Source organism: Macaca fascicularis, chromosome 13, assembly GCF_037993035.2.
Source record: "Macaca fascicularis isolate 582-1 chromosome 13, T2T-MFA8v1.1".
Classification (NCBI taxonomy): Eukaryota; Metazoa; Chordata; class Mammalia; order Primates; family Cercopithecidae; genus Macaca; species Macaca fascicularis.
The window spans coordinates 76,558,909-76,580,509 of record NC_088387.1 but is presented as its reverse complement, the minus strand read 5'-3'; the positions used below and the strand labels follow the sequence as shown (position 1 = coordinate 76,580,509).

At 34.8% G+C, this 21,601-nt stretch overlaps 1 protein-coding gene across 4 annotated transcripts in view; it reads right to left on the bottom strand.

Annotated features, from left to right (window-relative positions):
* The window catches only part of SRBD1 (S1 RNA binding domain 1), a 221,317-nt gene that overhangs the window by 85,964 nt on the left and 113,752 nt on the right, over positions 1–21,601 (bottom strand). For all 4 annotated transcript variants that reach the window (XM_005575971.5, XM_045369393.3, XM_074011856.1 and 1 more), the window contains 2 exons: positions 12,919–13,010; positions 2,182–2,264 (listed from right to left, as the gene is read on the bottom strand). In XM_005575971.5, the coding sequence (XP_005576028.3) occupies positions 2,182–2,264; positions 12,919–13,010 (175 nt within the window). The remainder of the gene's footprint in view (positions 1–2,181; positions 2,265–12,918; positions 13,011–21,601) is intronic.

The following is a 21,601-nucleotide window of genomic DNA, read 5'->3' as shown; positions in this document are numbered from 1 at the left end:
TATTTTTTTAAATCTCAGACTCGTATATCCAACTCCTATTTGACATCTTTCCTTGAATTTCTTGTAGGCATCTCAAGCTTAACATGTCTAAAACTGAATTACTGATTTTAATCCACCAAACCTGCTCTACTCAAGCATCATCTACATATCAGAACCCTTGGAGCAAATTCTTCATAATTCCTTTTCCCTCACTTATTACCACATAGACCTGACAAAATAGACTTGACCTCTTTCCATCTTCACTGCCATTAACTTTGTCCAAGCACTATTATTTGTCACCTGGGCCAGTACAAGAACCTCCTAGTTGTTCCTATTGCTTCTCTTCTTCCTAAGTCACTCTTCCCAGATCAGCCAGAGCCAATGCTTAAAAATATAAATCAGATTATGTCACCTCCCATTGCTTAAAACTCTTCTATTACTTCTCACTGCCGTTAAAATGAATTCCGAAGTCTTTCACATTAAATGTTATCTCTGAATCCCAATCTGGAGGTTAAGTCTCCACTATTTATTTAAAGATCTCTTTGAAGTCAGTAGCTTATTAGCCTGCCCAGGTTTCATAAATTTGGAAGCTTCTCTTTATTCCACTACCTTGCCAAGATGCTCCATAACTTTATCTTGAATGAATATAATTCCTCTTCATTATAATGCCTGTATCACAAAACTGTTATAGTTGTACTTTTTCTTTTTCGAGATGGAGTCTCGCTCTGTCACCAGGCTAGAGTCCTGTGGCGCAATCTTGGCTCACTGCAACCTCTGCGTCCTGGGTTCAAGTGATTCTCCTGCCTCAGCCTTCCACGTAACTGGGACTACAGGTAAACGCCACCATACCTGGCTAATGTTTGTATTTTTAGTAGAGATGGAGTTTTGTTATGTTGGCCAGGCTGGTCTCAAACTCTTGACCTCCAGTGATCCACCTGCCTTGGCCTCCCAAAGTGCTGGGATTACAGGCATGAGCCACTGCATGTAGCCAGTTGTACTCTTTAGATAACAGTCATTTCTATCTACCTGTAGCTAGATCAGTCCCTTTACCAACTATCTTTCTGAAATGAGTAAGTCCAGTTAAAAGTCTGAATGCCTTAGTCCAACTTGCTATAAAATGGAAATATTCCCAGTTGAATCTCAATATATGACAGGTTAATCCAAGCTTTGCTACCATGTGATCTTGGGTAAATGTCTTAAGTACTCCAGGACACAGACTCTTTTTCTATCAAATGAGGAGGGTAGGGTTACACGAATTCTAAGGTGTCTTCCATATCTAGTAGTCACAAAATCCATGACATGATATATTTCTTTAGAAAAAGTGTAGTATAGTACCTATCATTCAAATACCATAAAAATTATACAGAAGGAAATACTCTATTTCACAATTAACAGCTTTTGACAAAGAGGAAAACAATTTGACCCAAACCTTCTGGAAACAACTTAAGCCCCACGTACCATTTTGTTATCACCATAAATTCACTCTGCCAACGTTTAGTGCTGTCTTGAATTGTCCAATGAACACATACAACCTCAAGAATTAAAAATACAGTAACAACAAAAATGAGTACTACTATTACCTACCACTTCTCTAATCACACATAAGATCTACTTACTACTGTGAACATCAAGATCAATGCACGATATCACTATTGTAATTATTTTAGAATGCCACGAACTGCACCCATGTAAGGTAACAAACTTAATCAACTGAATGGTTTTAGACTATTTTGGGTAATGACCAAAAACGAACTATAATAATCAAGTAGGAATGGGAAATACAGGAAAAAAACAAGAGAGAGAAGGTACCAAAAACATTTCCTTGAAAGGTCAATAAAGATCAATAGTTCATACCGGTTTACACAAAGAGCCAACATGTCCCTGTAGCACCTCCACTTTTATAATAATGTTAAAAGAAGAGGCTCTCTCTCCAAATTAATTATTAGTTTCATCCAGTGTTCTCATAGTCTTTAAATCTGACCACAGTCAATTCTAAGTCTTAATCAAAATCATTAACACCAGAACAACGATGACAAAAATAATTCCCTCCTTCCCTGATGACTTAAAACTCCTACTTCCCACAAACTGTATAACCTTGAAAATGGGAATCTACTCCCATAGACACTTAATTACTATGCCAGGTTTGAGTACTGCTCCTTGTATTGATGGATTTCATAAATTAAATGATCCACATTGCTTTACCTGATACATTCCAACTCCAATGTGCTTCGGCTCAATTTTCACTAGCTCAGCTAATGGATCTTGTACACGCCTTGCTATGGAAACTGAAAAAATAGAATCAGAAAACAAGTATGACTTAATGTGAAAAGCAGTACCTAATAATTACTTACATTAGTTCCTCATAATGTAAGTACTTAATCCTGTCCCTCCTCATCATCCCTCTAAAAAGGCCAACAATTTAGCTAAGTTTCAAAGTTCTCTTTTCCCCGCACACAAAAAGTAAATGCAAACTTTCATGATGAATTATGTCATCAGAATTCCTAAGCATTCTTGAACACAAGTAGTTTGACAGGATTATAGATTTAGAAAAACAAATAAAACGTTTATTCCCTATACTTACAAGATTACCTATTCATTCTTTATATAAAGCATAATAGGATACCTCATGCTTCACAGAGCAAGCAAAATCTTGTTTTAAATAATCCTGCATCATTACAAATATGATATTTTTATATGTCAAATATGCTTATTAGAACTAGGTCCCCCAAATAATGAACAAATGATATAATTACCTCTTTTTTTAAAGTTCCCTTTTTTTAGAGATAGGGTCTCACTCTGTTGCCCTGGATAGACTGCAGTGGTGCCATCACAGTTCACTGCAGCTTTGAACTCCTGGGCTCAAGCAATCCTCTTGCCTCACCCTTCCAAAGTGTTGGGATTACAGGCGTGAGCTACTGCACCCAGCAGAATCATATCTTAATGCAACCAGAGATCAAGCTACTTGGCTAATGAATATACTCATGTGGTCTTGAATATGACTGCAAGATTGCCCTGGCAAGTGATCTCCTTCTGTCCCAACTGCTTGTCTCTTAACACACCATAGTTCTAATTACATCCCTTTCTTGACCATTACAATCCATGCTCAAGAAACTTTAGAGTTAATTTCAAACATTCCTTTAACTGTGTCACGATTTTACTTGATCGTCATTTATTGTCATTTTTTTTTACCAAATATCAATAAAAATTCACATCTTTCATTTATAAGATAGAGTTAGCTAGAAAAAAAGATACTACAACTCTTACGAATAGTTCTAAAGGTAACCTCCCTCTCCAGTAGCATATTTACGTTGAGTCTTTCTACATGAACTGCTTCCATTTTCAAAACACATGGAAGCTGATCAGTGTCACCTTCTCATACAGGTTGGATGAAATATAAATTCATTAAGTGAAAATATTAAGACCATCAAGGAAAATCCTGTGCCTGTTTCCATGTTAAGCTGTTCAAGGTCTGGAAACAAAAGTCATCTCTTGCAAGTGACTCTTAGATTCTCCAGTCACTGATTTGTACCACTTCTCTAATCAGACATAAGATCTACTTATCTACTGTGAACATCAAGTTCAACGCATGATCATTCAAGTTTTTTTCATATCCTTTATTACTACATCTAACATATAGTGACATATAGCTCCTTGCAAAGCAAGCTTAGAGAACATTGAGCTGGTGTTATACAATCTATTTCTCTCCCAGAAGAGATAGGGATTCCAAGGCCTTCACATACATCTTTATTATTTAAAGAAATCAATTACAAAAGGTTAGTTAGTGCAAGCACTGAAGGTGATAGGAGAAATGCTTTCCTCTAATAACCACATTCATTATTACAGATTTAAAGTAGAGATATGCTTGAATTTCTCTAAAGCAAGTATTATTTCTTTAGCCTAACATTTAAATGTGTAATGTAAATGTAACATTTAAAAGAATGATTTTCAACACGTATACATTGCCTATATACTTTTGAGTAAAAACAACAAGAAAAGCCCCCACAACAGTAAACCAAGTCAAGAATTTAAGAATATATGGACACCTCATTGTATTGCATTTCATTTTATTGTGCTTCTCAGACACTGCATTTCTTACAAATTGAAAATTTGTGGCAACCCTGAGTTGGGTAAGTCTACTGGCACCATTTTTCCAACAGCATGGGCACACTTCTGGTCACTGTGTTACATTCTGGTAACTCTCAGCAATATTTCAAAATTAAATTATATTTGTTATGGTAATCTGTGACCGATGATCTTTGATATCACTATTGTAATTGTTTTAGAACATCACGAACCACACCTATAAGGTAACAAACTTAATCAATAAATGATGTGTGTGTTCTGACTGCTCCACCAAGTGGCTATTCCCCTCTCTCCCTCTCCTGGGGCCTCCCTATTCCCTAAGACACAATGGTATTCAAATTAGGCCAATAAATAACCCTACAATGGCCCCTAAGAGTTCAAGTAAAAGGAAGAGTCGCATGTCTCTTACTTTAAATCAAAAGCTAGAAATAATTAAGCTTGTTGAAAAGACATGTTGAAAGCTGAGAAAGGCTGAAAGGTGGCCCTCTTGGGCCAGTTAGCAAAGTGGTGAATGCAAAGGAAGAGTTTTTGAAGGAAATTAAAAGTGTGACTCCAGTGAACACACAAATGATAAGGAAGCAAAACAACTTTTTGCTGATATGGAGAAAGTTTGAGTGATTAAACCAGCCACAACATTCCCTTAAGCCAAAGTGTAATCCTGAGCAAGGTCCTAACTCTCTTCAATTCCATGAAAGCTGAGAGAGGTGAGGAAGCTGCAAAAGAAAAGTTTGAAGACAGCAAAGGCTGGTTTGTGAGGGTTAAGGAAAGAAGCCATCTTCCTAACATAAAAGTACAAGATGAAACAGCAATTGCTGATATAGAAGCGGCAGCAAGTTATCCAGAAGATCTAGTTAAGATCATAATGAAGGTGGCTACAATAAACAGCAGATTGTCAATGTAAACAAAATAGCTTTCTCGTGGAAGAAGATGCCATTTCATTTAGGACTTTCATAGCTAGAGAGGAGAAGTCAATGCCTGGCTTCAAAGATTCAGAAGACAGCCTGACTCATTTTATCAGAGGGGAATGCAGCTGGTGACTTTAAGTTGAAGTCAAGGCTCATTTGCCATTTTGAAAATCCCTGGGTTCTTAAGAATTATGCTAGATTATGTAGCATCACATGCTACAGATAAACCTTTTGTGACAGGAGAGTCCACTGCCTGTGCTCTATCAATGAAACGACAAAGCTTGCATGATGGCACATATGTTTACAGCATGGCTTACTGAATATTTTAAGCTCACCATGGAGACCTACTGCTCAGAAAAAAAGATTCCTTACAAAATATTAGTGGTCATTGACAATGCACCTGTCATTCAAGAGTTCTGATGGAGGTGTACAAGATTAATACTGTTTTCATGCCTACTAACACAACATCCATTCTGTATACCATGGGTCATGGAGTAATTTTGACTTTCAAGTCTTATTTTTTAAGAAATACATTTTGTAAGGCTATAGCTACCATAGATGGTGATTTCTCTGAGGATCTGGGCAAAGTATGTTGAAAATTTTTGGAAAAGGATTTACCATTCCAGATGCTATTAATAACATTAATAATTCATGGGAGGAGGGCAAAATGTCAACATTAACCAGAGTTTGGAGGAGGCTGATTTCAACTCTCACGGATGACTTGGAGAGATTCAATACTTTGGTGGAGAAAGCCACTTCACACGTGGTGGAAATAGCAAGAAAACTAGAATTAGAAGTGGACCCTGAAGATGTAACTGAATTGCTGCAATCTCACAATCAAACTTGACATAATGAGGAGCTGCTTTCTTAGGGATAAGCAAAGAAAGTGGCTTCTTGACGTGGAATCTATTCCTGGTGAAGATGCTATATGAACATTGTGGAAATGACAAAAGATATCAAATATTACATAAACTTTGTTGATAAAGCAGCAGCAGCAGGAATGGATAACATGGACTTCAATTTTAAAGTTCTACTGAATGTAAAATGCTACCAAACAGCATCACATGCTACAGAGAAACCTTTTGTGAGAGGAGAGTCCACTGATGCAGGGGACTTCATTATTGTCTTATATTAAGAAACTGCCACCACATCTCAGCCTTCAGTAACCACCACTCCGGTCAGCAACCACCAACATCAAGGCGAGACCCTCCACCAGCAAAAAGATTGTGAACTGCTGAAGGCTCAGATGATCATTAGCATTTTTAACAATATTTTCTAATTAAGGTGTGTACATATTTTTTTGAGATATAATGCCATTAGATTCTTAACACACTATAGTGTAAACATAACTTTTGTATGCACTGAGAAAACAAAAATGTCATACAACACTTTTATAACTCCTATATCCAGGCTTTAGAGAGAGATGGTGCTACTTTCCTGCCGGCAAGATAATCAAGAATGAGTTGTTTAGTAGACAGTAATAATGCAGAGCTCTAGGTTGAGAATGATCAAGCCGACAATAGATTCTTGAAAGTAAGAGGGAGATAGCTCAGGAAAAGGGAGTCTAATGAATTGCTGATAAAGATAATTAAAAGGGAGGAAGAGTTATGGCCCAAAACTTAGGGAACGTCACATTTTGAGACAAAGAAGAAAAGGAGGAAGTAAAAAAAGAGGCAGAGAATAAGTGATGAGGACAGCAAAGTAATAGAAGTCAAAAAGATTTCTGGAAAATGTTAAACATAGTTACACGTGTCCCACTTTTTATTCTCAGGTATACGCTCAAGAGAAATGGAAACATTATGTCCATATAAAATGTTATTCATGAATTTTCATAGCAGCCTTATTCGTAATAGCCAAAAATGTTAAAAAAAAAACAAACCATCAACTGATGACTAAACAAAATCTTGTATACCTATACAATAGAATGTTATTTGGCAATAAAAAGAAATAAAGGGCTGATACATGCTACAGCATGTGGAATCTTGAAAACATTACGCTTAAGTGAAAGAAGCCAGTCACAAAGACCACATATTGTATGATTTCTTTTATATGAACTGTCCAGAACAGGAAAATCCATACAGAGAGAAAGTACATTCATGTTTGCCAGGAGTTTGGGTGGTGAGTGAAGACAGTAATGGAAGTGATTGCTAATGGGTATGGGCTTCTTTTTGGGATGAAGTTATAAAACTAAACGGTGGTGATAGTTGCACAGCTCTGACTATACTAGAAAACACTGACTTGTACACTTTAAAAGGGTAAATGTTATGTTATGTAAATTATATCTCAACAAAGCTATTGTTTTTTAAAATGTAGTATGTCCAAATGTATGCCAAATACTATTTTGCCCACATATAATGACAATAGTTTGCTGTTTCACTACTATTCACCATTGTTCAGAAAACTCTAGTTGATGCAACTTGACAAAAAGGGAAGATATAAATATTGAAATGACATTATTTACATATGATTATCTACCTAGAAAACCTAAGCAAATCAAATGAAAAAATATCAGAACTAACAAGATTCCAATTAGTTGGGTAGTTTCAAGACACACAAACAAAAACTGATGCTTCTACCATATGCTATCAAACCAATAACACAGGAGTTGGGGAGTGGAGAGAATGAGGAGATGCTGGTCAAAGGGTACATACTTGTAGTTATATGTTAATAAATTACAGAGATCTTACGTATAGTATGATGAAATTAAAATGTAATAAAAACAATAAAACAATCGATTCATGGATAAAAACCTATTCACAATGTTAAACATACACACACACACACACATATATATATATATAAACAACCCATGAATAATAAAAATAAAACATGCAGAACAGGGATGAAAGTGGAAATTTTAAAGAATTTCACTCTATATACTATAGACTTTTACAAATACAGTCATCCTGTATCCTTGGGTGATTGGTTCCAGGATCACTGCAGACACCAAAATCTGTGGATGCTCAAGTACTTTATATAAAATGGAGTACCATTTGCATAGAACCTACACACACCCTGCCATATACTTTAAATCACCTATAGGTTACTTATAATACCTAATACAATGTAAATGCTATGTTAATAATTGTTACACTATATTTTCAAATCTATATTTTTTTATTGTTGTATTTTTTTTAAAATACTTTCAATCCACGGTTGAATCTGTGGGCACATGCAGAGGGTCAACTGTATTAATTAAATGGCTTTAAAGTTCATTTGCAAAAAAAAAAGAAATACTATGAAAAATGCAATTTAAAAAAATTAAAGCAAGGCATGTTATAAGCCACAGAAATTGAGAGTTGCATTGTGGTAGGCTACATAGACCAATGAAATGAGAACATAAAGTACATATAGGGATTTTAGAGGTTTTTTTAATAAATGCTAATTTATTAAATGGTAACATAGCTCAATGTATAGAGGAAGACAATTAATATGGGATAATAATACAAAAAGTTAAGCATTAGAGAAAAAAATTACACTTGATATGCCAAAAGTTGGGAAGGGACCCCAGACTGAGTAAAGATTATCATCCTAAAAGACATGCAACCAGAGCTACTTCCTATGGATAAGTGGTTGAGTATATAACTTGCATGCCCACATACAGTAACCTTGAAAGCAACATTTCTCTTCACTCATAATATGTCTTATATCCAAAGAAAAAGAATGTCATGGGTTTTGGCCTTTCAATTCTATGAAATATCTAGAATCCTAAAGCTTCTGGAGCAAATCAATTTATTTGCTTAAAAGACTATAGTGAACTGTACTCTCTTTAAAATTTGTCTCATCCTGTTATCTAGCAATATTAGACATCTGTATTTTTAAAGTCCAATATTCATCTCATTTTATCCTTCCCCTTGACGTCAGACAGGAACAGAGGAAAATAAGCAAAATTCCCCCACGTTGTCTTTTTCAGCCAACAACTCCAAATTAGAATTTTTTCACTATAATGTTTATTAAAATGTAGTTTTAGCAGTCTTGATGCAAATCTATTATAATCTTGACCCTCTAAGTAATAATTACATTTTTGAACAAGAAGCTGAGAAATATGTTGAACTGAAAAAAATTTTCTGTATCCTCACTGTAATGGAGGTAGACTGAAGGTTACCCAACTAGTGTAAACTTTTCAAAATTCATAGATGATGTACCTAAAAAGGGTGACTTTTATTTTATGTAAATATATCTCTAAATAAATAAAATATTTTTTATTTCTTTGAGAATGTTAAACTTTTTCTTCTGTCTTCATCATCTCTATTTCCTCCAAGTAGTTTTTTTTCTTCCCTAGTGTATTTTGGCATCTGTTTTTAATATTAATAGTATAAGTTTTCATTACATGTTAGGTGACCTTTGACTGTCCACCAGGGGCAGGATGCTAAAACAATGACATTAAGTGCTTTGCCCAGTGGTAAGGCTTATCAACTATGGCTTTACTTTGGGTGCTGTGGCCATTTCTTTGTGGTACCTCTAATCTCAAGTTTCTTCAATGTTGTCTCTTGTATTGGCAGAGTCCTCTTATCTGCATAGATTGATTCCTCTCTAAGATCTCTACAACTGCATGTAAATATTTCCTCAACTCCCCTTTACTTCAGTAGCATCCCCACTCTCATTTGTAAGCTGTGTCCTCCTTTGTAGAATCCTTCTGTTTAACCCTCTCCAGAGAACAAATCCCCAGTCTTCTGCAAAAGTAGTGAAAAGACTTGTGGAAGGGGATGTTAATTGCTGTTGTTATTGTATTGAGGTGAAATTCTTGTAACATATAATTAACTATTTTAAAGTACAGAAATCAGTGGTACTTAGGATACTTGCAATATTGTGCCTCACCACCTCTATCAAGTTCCAAAACATTTTCATTATGCCAAAAGAAAACCCTGTACCCATTAAGCAGTCACTCTCCATTCCTGTCTCTCCCCAGTCCCTGACAACCTCCAGTCAGTTTTCAATCTCTACACATTTGTCTATTCTGCACATTTCATATAACCATACACTATGTGGTCTTTTGGGATTGGCTTTTTTTTACTTATGTTGGCATGACATTTTTGAGGTTCACACGGTGTTGTAGCATGTACCAGTACTTCATTCTCTTTATGGCTGAATGATATTCTATTGTATGGCTGTACCACATTTTGTTTATTCTTTCATCATGTGAGTTGTTTCCAACTTTTAGCTATTGTAAATAATGCTGCTATAAGCACTTGCATACAAGTATTTTGGTTGAATACCTGTTTTCAATTTTTCTGGCAACATGTGTAGGAGTGAAATTGCTAGGCCTATGTTTAATTTGGTCTCGTTGCTTTTTAAACAGACTTTCAACCAATACTTTCATTTTCAACCCAGCCTCAACCCTCTCAGCATACTTCCAAAGTACTTGGCACCATTTCCTGAACCTATAGGGGTTGTGTGATCCATCCTAGGTTAGTTCTGTATTTTCTACAATGCTGTCTCAGAATTCAACATTCTCAAGTTGACTAGGTGACTTATTGCTCATCTATCCACTTTAAGCTTCAAATCTTGTTGTTGTTGCTATCTGTTCTCCCATTCCTTTTATCTTAGTAGGTTTTATCTTAGTAGGTTTATGCTTTCATTCTATCATGTCATTTAAATCAATTTCAGAAGGAGAGAAGGAATAAAACATACACTCAATCTTCCACTTTAAATCCATAATAAACAGTTTAATATTACCCATCTACTATATCCATCCAATTTAAAGGCCACATACAATGCATCATGGGGAATTTAAGCATATATATAGAAGACAACTTCTATTTTCAGTAAGCTGATAAACTGGTCAATGAGATGTAGTAATGAGGGTCATTTTCTTACACATGCTTAACACACACATGAATGCTGAAGTTCTGTTATATTCTTATACAGTAAACATTTAGAGGACTTAAAGGTAAAATCCACACCTGTAGGTAGCTCAGATCTCACATAAATTAAAAAGTCACCCCTGGCATCAATCACCAGGAAAAAGAAAGACTCTCAATGAGAAATAGGAATTGAAAAGAAAGTGGACTCTAGAAAACCAAGAGTAGAGACTCCAACCTCTTTGAATATTTGACTCCAGGACCAGACTCAAAAGTGTCTAGGTATATATTAAACATGGTCATTGCCACATAGAAGTGAGCTAAGACACAGAAGGAAGACACAGATACTTACACTGAATCACACACCGAAGACATAGCAGACTTTGAAATTAGAGTAATTAGAACCATACAATGATTTTCCATTTTATTATCCTCTATTTTCATAGAGTCTTGTTGGAACGTTGTAATTCTGTCTCACCTATAACACTGTGACAATTATTTACACACATGGGCCAGTGGTTAAGAAGAAACAGCAGTCTCTTCAGCAGTGGGAGGCCTGAGGGATTGTTATCTCTCAGAAAATATGGTCTAAATATTTTTTCCAACACACTATTGGGAGATACTTTCTCAGTGCCAACTTGAGAAATTCTGCATTTTATTTTTTTATATATGAAAGTGCCCTTTTATCATAGAAATTAGGTACACAAATATTATGTGCACATTTACTGGTTATCTGGCCTCTTTAAGCCTTAGTTTCCTATTTTAAAAGTGGGGATAATAATAAATATCTCACAGGGCAATAGAGAGGATAAAATAATCTTAGTAACATACCACAATGTTTCACATATACTAAGTGCTTAAAAAATTACTATTAGTAGATCCCAGTATGACTACTTTTCTATTCCTTCTGCCATTATTATTATAAGGCAACCACAAAAAGAGTACATGGTGAGGAGATAGAAATCACGCTGAGCTGCTGTGCTAAGCAGCAGCTTCCCAGGAGAAGCAAGATTTTTAGCTAGGATTTAAGAAGATGATCATTTTAGAGAGTGAATTATGTCATGAAACAACTGAAGGGAAACTACAAGTTCTTTTGGATGTAAGAACACTTTTAGATTTAGATTAATGTAAAAATTTCATATATATCTCTCCAGGTATAAATTTCAAGAACAGCCAATGAAATCTGATGATAATATTTAAGGAAAAAATTAAATAACAGGTCCATTACTAACCAAGCGGTCTAAATATTCACCTATTATACAGAAAAATGCACTGACCTGATCTAACATATTATGATACCAACTGCTTTCATGAGATGCATCAAAGTATCTTAATTTCTTCACACACAAGATTTTGACTATTCCCCATTACAGAAATCAAAGCAATCAAATACAACTAAAACCAAAGCAGACTGTTTTAAGTAAAACATGATCAAATGACAACTCTATTAGCAAGACGAGAAACTAGCCATTTGACAAATATTTGGCACTAAACTGAAAGTCTGTGTACATTCATAAATTTGTATTACAAATATTTTGTTACTATATTACTTTTTGCCAACAAAAAGCTTTAATAATATTTTGTAACAATAATAAAAGATCTTATTGAGACAGAGTCTCACTCTGTCGCCCAGGCTGGAGTGCAGTGGCATGATCTCGACTCACTGCAACCTCTGCCTCCTGGGTTCAAGCAATTCCCTCCCTCAGCCTCCTGAGTAGCTTGGATTACAGGCCCCTGCCACCATGCCCCACTAATTCTTGTATTTTTAGTAGAGACGGAGTTTCACCATCTTGGCCAGGCTAGTCTTGAACTCCTGACCTCATGATCCACCTGCCTCGGCCTCCCAAAGTGCTGGGATTACAGGCTTCAGCCACCGCACCCAGTCTATTATTTTTATTACTGAACTCTCTGGCATTTAATGTTGCTAAAGACTTTGTGGGTCAACTTTGCACTATAGAATAGTAGTGTTCTTTAAAATAGTACAATATTCTTCCTCTTCTTTTCCATAATCACTTTCTTTCTAATATGCCAATTCTTATGCATGTAGTGTAACTTTAAATTTTCTTTGATATTTAGAATATTTAGCATGCCACACATGCTGTCCAAAATATCAAAATCACATGTTTTTGTGATGGTTCATAGTTTCTTACCTGCACTTCTCAAATTAGGGTCCAGTCCTGGCATCTCTTTGTTAGCTTCAGGGCTGACACTGTAGATTGATGCTCCTGCTTCACTGACGATACTGAGAAGACAGAAAAAGGGGAATATCATTTTCCAAACTTCCTGCCTGGTCAAAGAAAATAAAGGAATGAAACCAGGCATTACAAGGAAAAAAAAAAAAAAAAAACAGGGCAAAGTGTTCTCTTCATATCTCAATGATGCTGACAGCATCTGATATTTCATTAATATAAAATGATGATGCAGTGTTTGTTTTTTTCACATACGAAATGCACAGACTTAAATCCATAATGAATTCAATCAGTTGCTTTCTCTGTCACTGGTAACAATAGATGGTTTACAGATTAATACAATGAATACTCTCCCATGATGCCAACGTCAAAATTTTCAGAATGCACTTAGCCTCTCCTGTGTTTATAATCCATATTGACTGACATTTATGATTCTTATCTGGATGAATCATTCTAAGGCATCTTGGAGAGCATATGGACATATGTGTGCATATGTGCACATGCAGACATACAAAAAACCACCATCATAAGCACTGTTATTGTTATTACCTGGTTATAATTTACAACCACAACATGGAAAAAAAAGGGGGATCAGACAGGATGTCATCCGACTTTTCAGGAGGGTCTGAAAATCATCATCCTTTCAGTGAACTTAAAGCCTTCCACTCAAGCAGGTGTTAATTCATTTCATCATTTATTTAATCAAATAGTCACACAAATCATTCTCTTTCATTCTCTTCCTTTCTTCTTTGGCTACAAATACCATAGAAACCGCAATGAAAATACTGTCTTACAGCTGACATTTGTATGGGGATTGCCATTTGTACAGCTTATCAGAAATTTTTACATTAGAGTTCTCCTTTATGATATGACATGCAAAGAAACATCATCTATTCTAAGTACACACAATACATGTGGTTCTACACCACGTGACCATGTAGGTGTCAATATTCAAAACCAGAAACATGTTAGGACTCACTTTTTAATCCACTCTTAGCAACCTCCCTCTTTCTCTGCTCCTCAGTATTTACTTCAATTGTATGAGGCAAATTTAACGGATGACATTTAACATATTGCCCCACTGTAACAACTGAACACTGAGAAGTATAATGTGGAAAAGTTAGTTTGCTATCCCCATCTTTGGAGAATTCTTGAATAAATGTTTATGACAAATGTAAGCCACCATAACTTGAAAAGATTATTCTGGGGAATGTGAGGACTTCTCTTTCTGCAACCAAGATCTACTATCTTAAATTTAAATAGAAAAAAATAAACACTACAACTGAAAAGCAAGCTGCTCATCCTGTTTTTCATCATCACCATCATCATGATACAGTAAGAACTAACTGAGTGCATATTATACACAAAGCAAAAAAACACTTTACAGACATTATCTCATTTAACAGAGTAGGTTCCATTTTGGGGATAAGTAATAAGCCCAAGATCATATAGGTGGAAAGGAACTGAGTTAGATTTGGACCCTAACCTGCTTGATTTCCAAGTCTGAGCCTTAACCAGCACAACCAGGTAACCCTTAAATAGTTTCTCAAACTCTCAATAAAATGAGAATTCATATTTTTGTGCCAAACAACAAATGCAACATATTTTCTAAGGAAGAGCTATTTTCCTAAACAAAAGATCCAGAAGAACTCATCTCTTTCTTCTTTTACCTTTATCTTAGATCAAAAGGTAAAGTGGATTGTTTACTTATCTAAAGCAGAACTTAAGGACATATAGGAGTCAAAATGTGTTCCATAATTTCAGAGACCAGCTTTAAAATTAAAAGGTAATATTGCTTTTTCTCCAAAATAAGATTTAGATTATGCTTATCTTCTAATAATATAATGATCAAGGAGAAAATGTAATGTTAAATAAAGCTTGTAGTGAAGAAAATGTAGTGTGACATAATAATGTGATGTTAAAATTAACTTAAGAAGTGATTTTTTCAGTTCCATTATAGTGGCATTTCCTAACCGGGGGCCCTTGGACTACTGGGCAGGGAGAGGCAGGATTAATCAGAACTGTACGTAAAATGTTTGTGTTTATATACATTTCCCCCCTAGGAAAACAGGCTCTAGCATTCATTGACTACTTAGAGAAATTCATGACCCCCTGAAAGGTTAAGAAACGGTACTTAACCCAGGATAAGAATATTTAGCAACCAGCTATGGAAAATTCAGTTTTAAATACAAATCAACATTCAATCTAAGAAAGTCTTTTCTAAAAAGACAGAGTATCCATAAAAGTACAGGCTAGACCTATTATTAAGAGAAAAGAGTATTTTTTAAAATATCACCACAGATTTATTTTCTATCACTTCCAGAAGCCTCCCAAGTTACAACCATTTAAATAAAAGGAACTTAAATGGTAAATAAAAATTCCAATTAACTGTGGTTTTTAGCAACTGGGTACCTGAGAATTTGCCGGGCTCTTGGAGGTTATAATTTTCAATAGACTGAGGGAAACTATTGCAAAGAAAAACACTCAGATAATAAATATTCCTCCAAATACCATACTGCCATTTCTTTTAAACAGAGGAATATAAAACAGATGTGACACATTGCACCCAAAGATTTTGGATTAACATTAATATTAAATCAATACAAAATGTAGTAAATTTCATATGCTTTAGTTACTGAATAATAAGTGTCTGATAAACAGTTCAGTGCTCAGCATAGATCAGAAATCTTAAAAACCTAAATGAACAGAAAAACCTCAACATTGAGTACTTCAATATAAAACCTTTAAGGACCAAAGAAGTATATGTGACAAGAATTCATGAAACAAATCAAACTGGGAGAGGTGATGATTTTTTTCCAGACGTTGTTAAGAACAAAAGCTATAATACCCTCCTTTTTTCATTCCTATTTAAGAGTTCAAGAACAGACACTTGCCGAAAATATACTAGATTTACAAAAACACTTTCTGTTTGATGGGAAATTTTCCAATAAACTATTGGGAAATTATTCCAATTATCTCTAATATATTTTGAAGAAAGCAAAAATGAACTTTATATAAAATTCATACATCTAACGATTTAATATTACATTTCACGAAACAAATTTCTCACCAGTACAAACAAATTAGGCTCAAAATTCTAGCAATTTGATTATTTTATGTATTTTGCCATGAAGCAAATAAGACTGAGCAGAATTTATTATTTGGGGGGATTTTAATTGCCACAGTTGTAATTCAACTCATTATTTACAGATTATTACAGTACTCAGAAGGCCCTTCAAATTGCTATAGTTGAGACCTTCACCTAAACCAATACATTAGTATTTCAAGCTTTAGATATAAGAAATTACACTTCAGAAGCTACCATTGAATTTACATTTTACCAGATCTATAATATGACAATTCTCTATAATTAAATTGATAATTAAAAAGATTTTATTTAAGCACTATTTTTAGGATTTTTATTTTAAGGAAACAAACCACACACTTATAAACTAAAAAGCAAGTAAAGTACCTACAATATCAATGCATTCACTTTCGTATTTTTTGACAAAAACCTTATGAGTTAAAAATGCTAAGTTTTATTTAATTAATTTATTTTTTTGAGACAGACTCTCGCTCTGTTGCCCAGACTGGAGTGCTATGGCGTGATCTCGGATCACTATAACCTCCACCTCCCAAGTTCAAGTGATTCTCCTGCCTCAGCCTCCCAAGTAGCTGGGATTATAGGCGCCCACCACCATGCTCAGCTAATTTTTGTATTTTTGGTAGAGACGGGATTTCGCCATGTTGGTCAGGCTGATCAGAATCCCTGACCTCAGGTGATCCACCCGCCTCAGCCTCCCAAAGTGCTGGGATCACAGGCATGACTCACCATGCCTGGCACAAAAATGCTAAGTTTTATCTTAGGTAAAATTCAATGGTGTTACTTACATAAAGCGAATCATTAATCAATATAATTTGTTTTCTTTATAAAAGATGTATGTTTAAACAACAGAATTGATATCGCTACAGTTTACAAGTCTTTTCTACCATGACAGATTGTAAATTGATGGACCTTTTAAAAACTAGGTTTCCCAAAACATTTCTTACAGTGACTATTCATTCTGACAGTAAGGAATGTTATTATCATTATTATATTTTGCCAAATTGAGATGGGAAGGTGAGATTATTTTCATGAGAAAGAAAAACTAGTTTTTTTTTTTTTTTTAAGTTATTGGGCTAACAGTTTTCACATTCATTTACAAGATTTCATGAAGACTCTGCATGAATTTCTTTTCTTCCGATTTCTCAAATATGTAAATAACTTGGTTTTTCTGATTTTAAAATTACATGCCTTCTTATGTCAACAGAAGAACTTAATTTAAAGGTAATTTGCTTAAATAAAAATGCAGTTATTTAGTAAGATACCAAAAATCAACTGGGATATAATTTCTCAATACTGACTGATATGTTTTTAATTCTTTGCAAAAGTATATTAGAATTCTTCAAGTTCTACAAATATCTAGCATCTTCCTCTTTTCCTTCCTTCTGCCTATCAAAAACAAATGTATTAAAAAGCTACTATGCCAAATGCCTAGCTCATCTCAAAGTTTTAAAAATAATTTATCTAAAAAACATTCTTCCAACTTGTCAGACTGAGAAACGTATCATGAGAGATTAAATGACTTCCACTAGGTTTCTCAACAAGTAATAGAAAGCACTAAAAACATGAACCAACCATAAATCTTAATTATTTGCATATGAGATAACCTGTTCTGAAGTATCAAAAGAATAACTGTTTGTATTTTAGGGCTAGGAGACAAGGCCAAAAACTAAACTACCACAAATAATAAGGGTTCTAAGATTTAATGCTTAAAGGGTACAGCTTACTTCTAAGAAAATATCAAAGCAATTTTAAATTCTTTTATTTAATGATGAATTATCATTTCAGGGATTCTCAAATGAGCAATACCTAGTCACCTTAAAAACTTAGGTAGGGCCGGCACGGTGGCGCACGCCTGTAATCTCAGCACTTTGGGAGGCCCAGGTGGGTGGATCACCTGGGGTCAGGAGTTCAAGACCAGCCTGACTAACATGGTGAATCCCGGTCTCTACTAAATACAAAAAATAAAATAAAAATAAGCTGAGCATGGTGGTGCATGCCTGTATTCCCAGCTACTCGGGAGGCTGAGGAAGGAGAATTGTTTGAATCTGGGAGGTGAAGGTTGCAGTGAGCCAAGATTGTGCCATTGCAATCCATCCTGGGCAACAGGAATGAAATTCCATCTCAAAAAAAAAAAAAAAAAAAAAAAAAAAAACCTTAGGTAATCTAGTGAAGAGGACATAGGGAAACAAGCAGAATCATGCCCTGTCAAAGACTCTCAAACTGTAGAACTCTTGGATGGTAAATTGAAAATCAGATCAAAAAATCACAAAAATGTACATTCTCTCTGAACAAGCTATTGTATTTTTAACAATGTATGTGAATGAAATGTAAAAATTCAAAAAAATTAAACCGCACTATTTATGATAGCACAACTGTGACTAAAACAAAGTGAAAAAAATGCCTATCATTAAAGGGTTCATTTAATTACACTGTCATTAGAAATTATTATTATAAAACATTTTTATCTTATGTAAAATATTTATGATAAATTATTAAGTTAAAACTGGGTAAAAGAAAAAAACAGAAGGCTTATGTAACATGTTAATAGTATTTAAACATGTATTATTACTTTAATTGTATTCTTGTTTCTTTAAGTTTTTCTGCAACAACCATGTAATACTCATATGTAATCAGAAAAGGTTTAAAATGTAAGAACAATTATTAATTGGACAAGGAATCATATCAGATAATGGCCAACTTTTTTTTTTAATCTACCAAACTTTCTTTTAAGGTTATTAAAGTTATTGTGAACTTAAATCTGGGTAAACACTATCATTTGTAGATCTCAAGCAATGACATTTTATGATATCATTATGATAATATAAAAGAAAGATAGCTAAGCAGAAAAGTTCTGCAAGAGTAAGTTCTCAACTTTTACACACAGGCCATATAAGAAGCAAATGAATGATAAAAAAAAAATCTTATAAGAAAATACATATTATACATCCTAAAATTTCACTTGGTCCTTGCCCTCTTGAATTTTACTTGGCCTCCCAAGTTATCCTTCATGATCACTAAGGCATAATCAGCTCACTATCTATAATATAAAAGATGTGAGGTGACACAGCAGTATGCCAGGAAAGTAGTATGTATGAAAAAATACTAAGGGCAAAATATGGTGAGGCAGAAAAAGAGAAAGAAAACACACAACCTCCTTATTTCAATACCAAAGGAGTTTACCTTTGGATACGTAACACTAGCACCATCTGGTGGAGGACAAGTTAGAAGCAATTCTTCAATTACCAGTGTTTTGTTTTTGTTTTTCTAAGTTTGTTATGTTTCAAAAAAGATGATCATTTTCCACAGAGACCAACTCTAGCAGTGGTACAGTTATCACACAAAGGATCCATACCAAGCCTGGGAGAATACAAAAAGTCTAACAACCAGAGGATCTAAGTATACTCCCAGATGGACATCCTATCATATCTTAGCTACAGAGCAATCTTTCAAAAGAACAGAATTCTCTTGGCTACTTCTCTTTTGGTGCCCCATACCAAAGTGATGAAAAGAACACTTTACAACCACAAAAAAACCTAAAATGGACAGATCCGAATTACCAACTAAAAAGCAGAGCTTTAATTTGGACTTTGGGATTCCAAACTTCACAGAGATGACAAACTCAATGGTACCTTCAAATGTCATCATGGGGAAAAGCAAATCAACAAACTGAAGGACAAAGAAGATGGAAAGTTTGTCTCCTATTTGTAGATTAAGTCCCTCTACTGAGGCAGAAGAAATTTCGACAAAGAATGGCATGAGCAGAAATTGTCGTTTCCCATTACCTTCCACAGTAAGCATCTCACTATCTCTCTTCCCTCCTTCCCCGCATTCTGCTTTTCTTTTTCAAAATCCCTCTTTTACCTTTTTTCTCCACCTGTATCTGATACCAACATAAAGCTGTTATAAGTACTGCATGGCACCACTAAGGGAACTGAAGAAAAAACCTGCCACAGGACCAACTACAAGACCTGCTGCATAAGTGGCATTAGACTAAGCAAGAGGCAAGGGCCTGGTTGACTCTGGGACAGGAAAAGCAGGCTCACAGAGAGGAAGGAACAATAACTGTGGAAGAAATCATTATTTGCAACAGTACTATAAACATTTCAGGTTCACCGCTAACAAGATACAAAACCTAAGGGGGCAGGGAATAAATACTGTTCTAATTTTATAATTAAAATGTTCTTTGGTCAACATTTTGAAATGTATTGACTTAAAAAACATAGTACGTCAACCCACCTGCCATCCCCCCAAAACACCCAAAAGTTGCTTCTCCTGATTCTTGCAGTTAACTCCAAAATTATCAATTTCTTATGTACTCAAATTTGTATTTACTCATATAATACCAGATTATCTGCATTTGTTTATACTTTTCAAGTGCAACTTCATTCAGATACAAGTTGCACAAGGAATTCTGAAGTTTTCTTAACGAAGAGAAAAGTTTGCTTTATTTACTCTTCTACTGCTCCTATGTCTTGTTTTTTTATTTTTAGCTTAAATGCATCTGTGGGAGTTTGTCCAGTAATAAATATGAGAAGTTCAGATTGCTATGGAATAGATTTTTTAGAATAAAATATATTGCAAATTATTCTACTCCATCATTATCTAATAACATAAGAGAGAATTAGCCAACTTTGAGAATATTCTAATATTTTGCTATATTTTCCCAATAATACTATTAAAAGCGTTAAAAAAGAATGACAACAAAAAAGAAAATCCCAAATAAACAAACAGAAAAAAAAAGCAAAAGGAAAGAACAGTAAGAAGTAAATAATAATTAAAAAGAGAAAGACAGAAGCAGAGATATACTTTGCCGGCAACAAACAGCCCAGTTCTTTTCTACCTATAGTTGAATATAGTTTTGGAAATAACAATGGTTTCTGCTATATTCACTAATATGTTTCTATACTGTACTGTTAACATCTCAGCGAACTCCGCTAACAAATGACATACATTCATGACGCCATTCCTCACTTCTCCCTTTCTCCCTTCTCTTACATTTGTTTATCCCTCTCCCCATGAACTCTACTTCCCTCTGTACTTATACCTCAGCAGGAGTCACCACTATCCAGTCAAAGGAGACCCTATCTACAAACTTCATCTAACATACTCACCTCCAGTTTGGATCTTGAAGCTCTATTCTGGAGCAGCCTCAACTTTTAAAATTTCTGTTGGCCACCCAGCTAATGCTGAAAAAAAAAAAATTCTGAAAACACATGCTATGTACAGATCAGCCTCTTTTCTAATCATGGTTTTTAAAGTACACTGAACAGATGGAGGGAAAGAATGAGTTGCTCAGTTCAGCCGGCTGCTCCATTTACTTCTTTATCTATAGTCAGATCTTTACTTTTTTGGGATCACTGCACATTTCTGACTCTGCTATATTACACTGTGTAAATATTTAGGAGACATAATTCCTTTCAGGGATCTAAATTTCTACTGTCGTTATGGCAAATGAACCTGTTTATGCTATGTTCATTAACTAACAGCAAGCCTAAAAGAACACAGGAATTTACCAACATATGGTACACAAACATCACA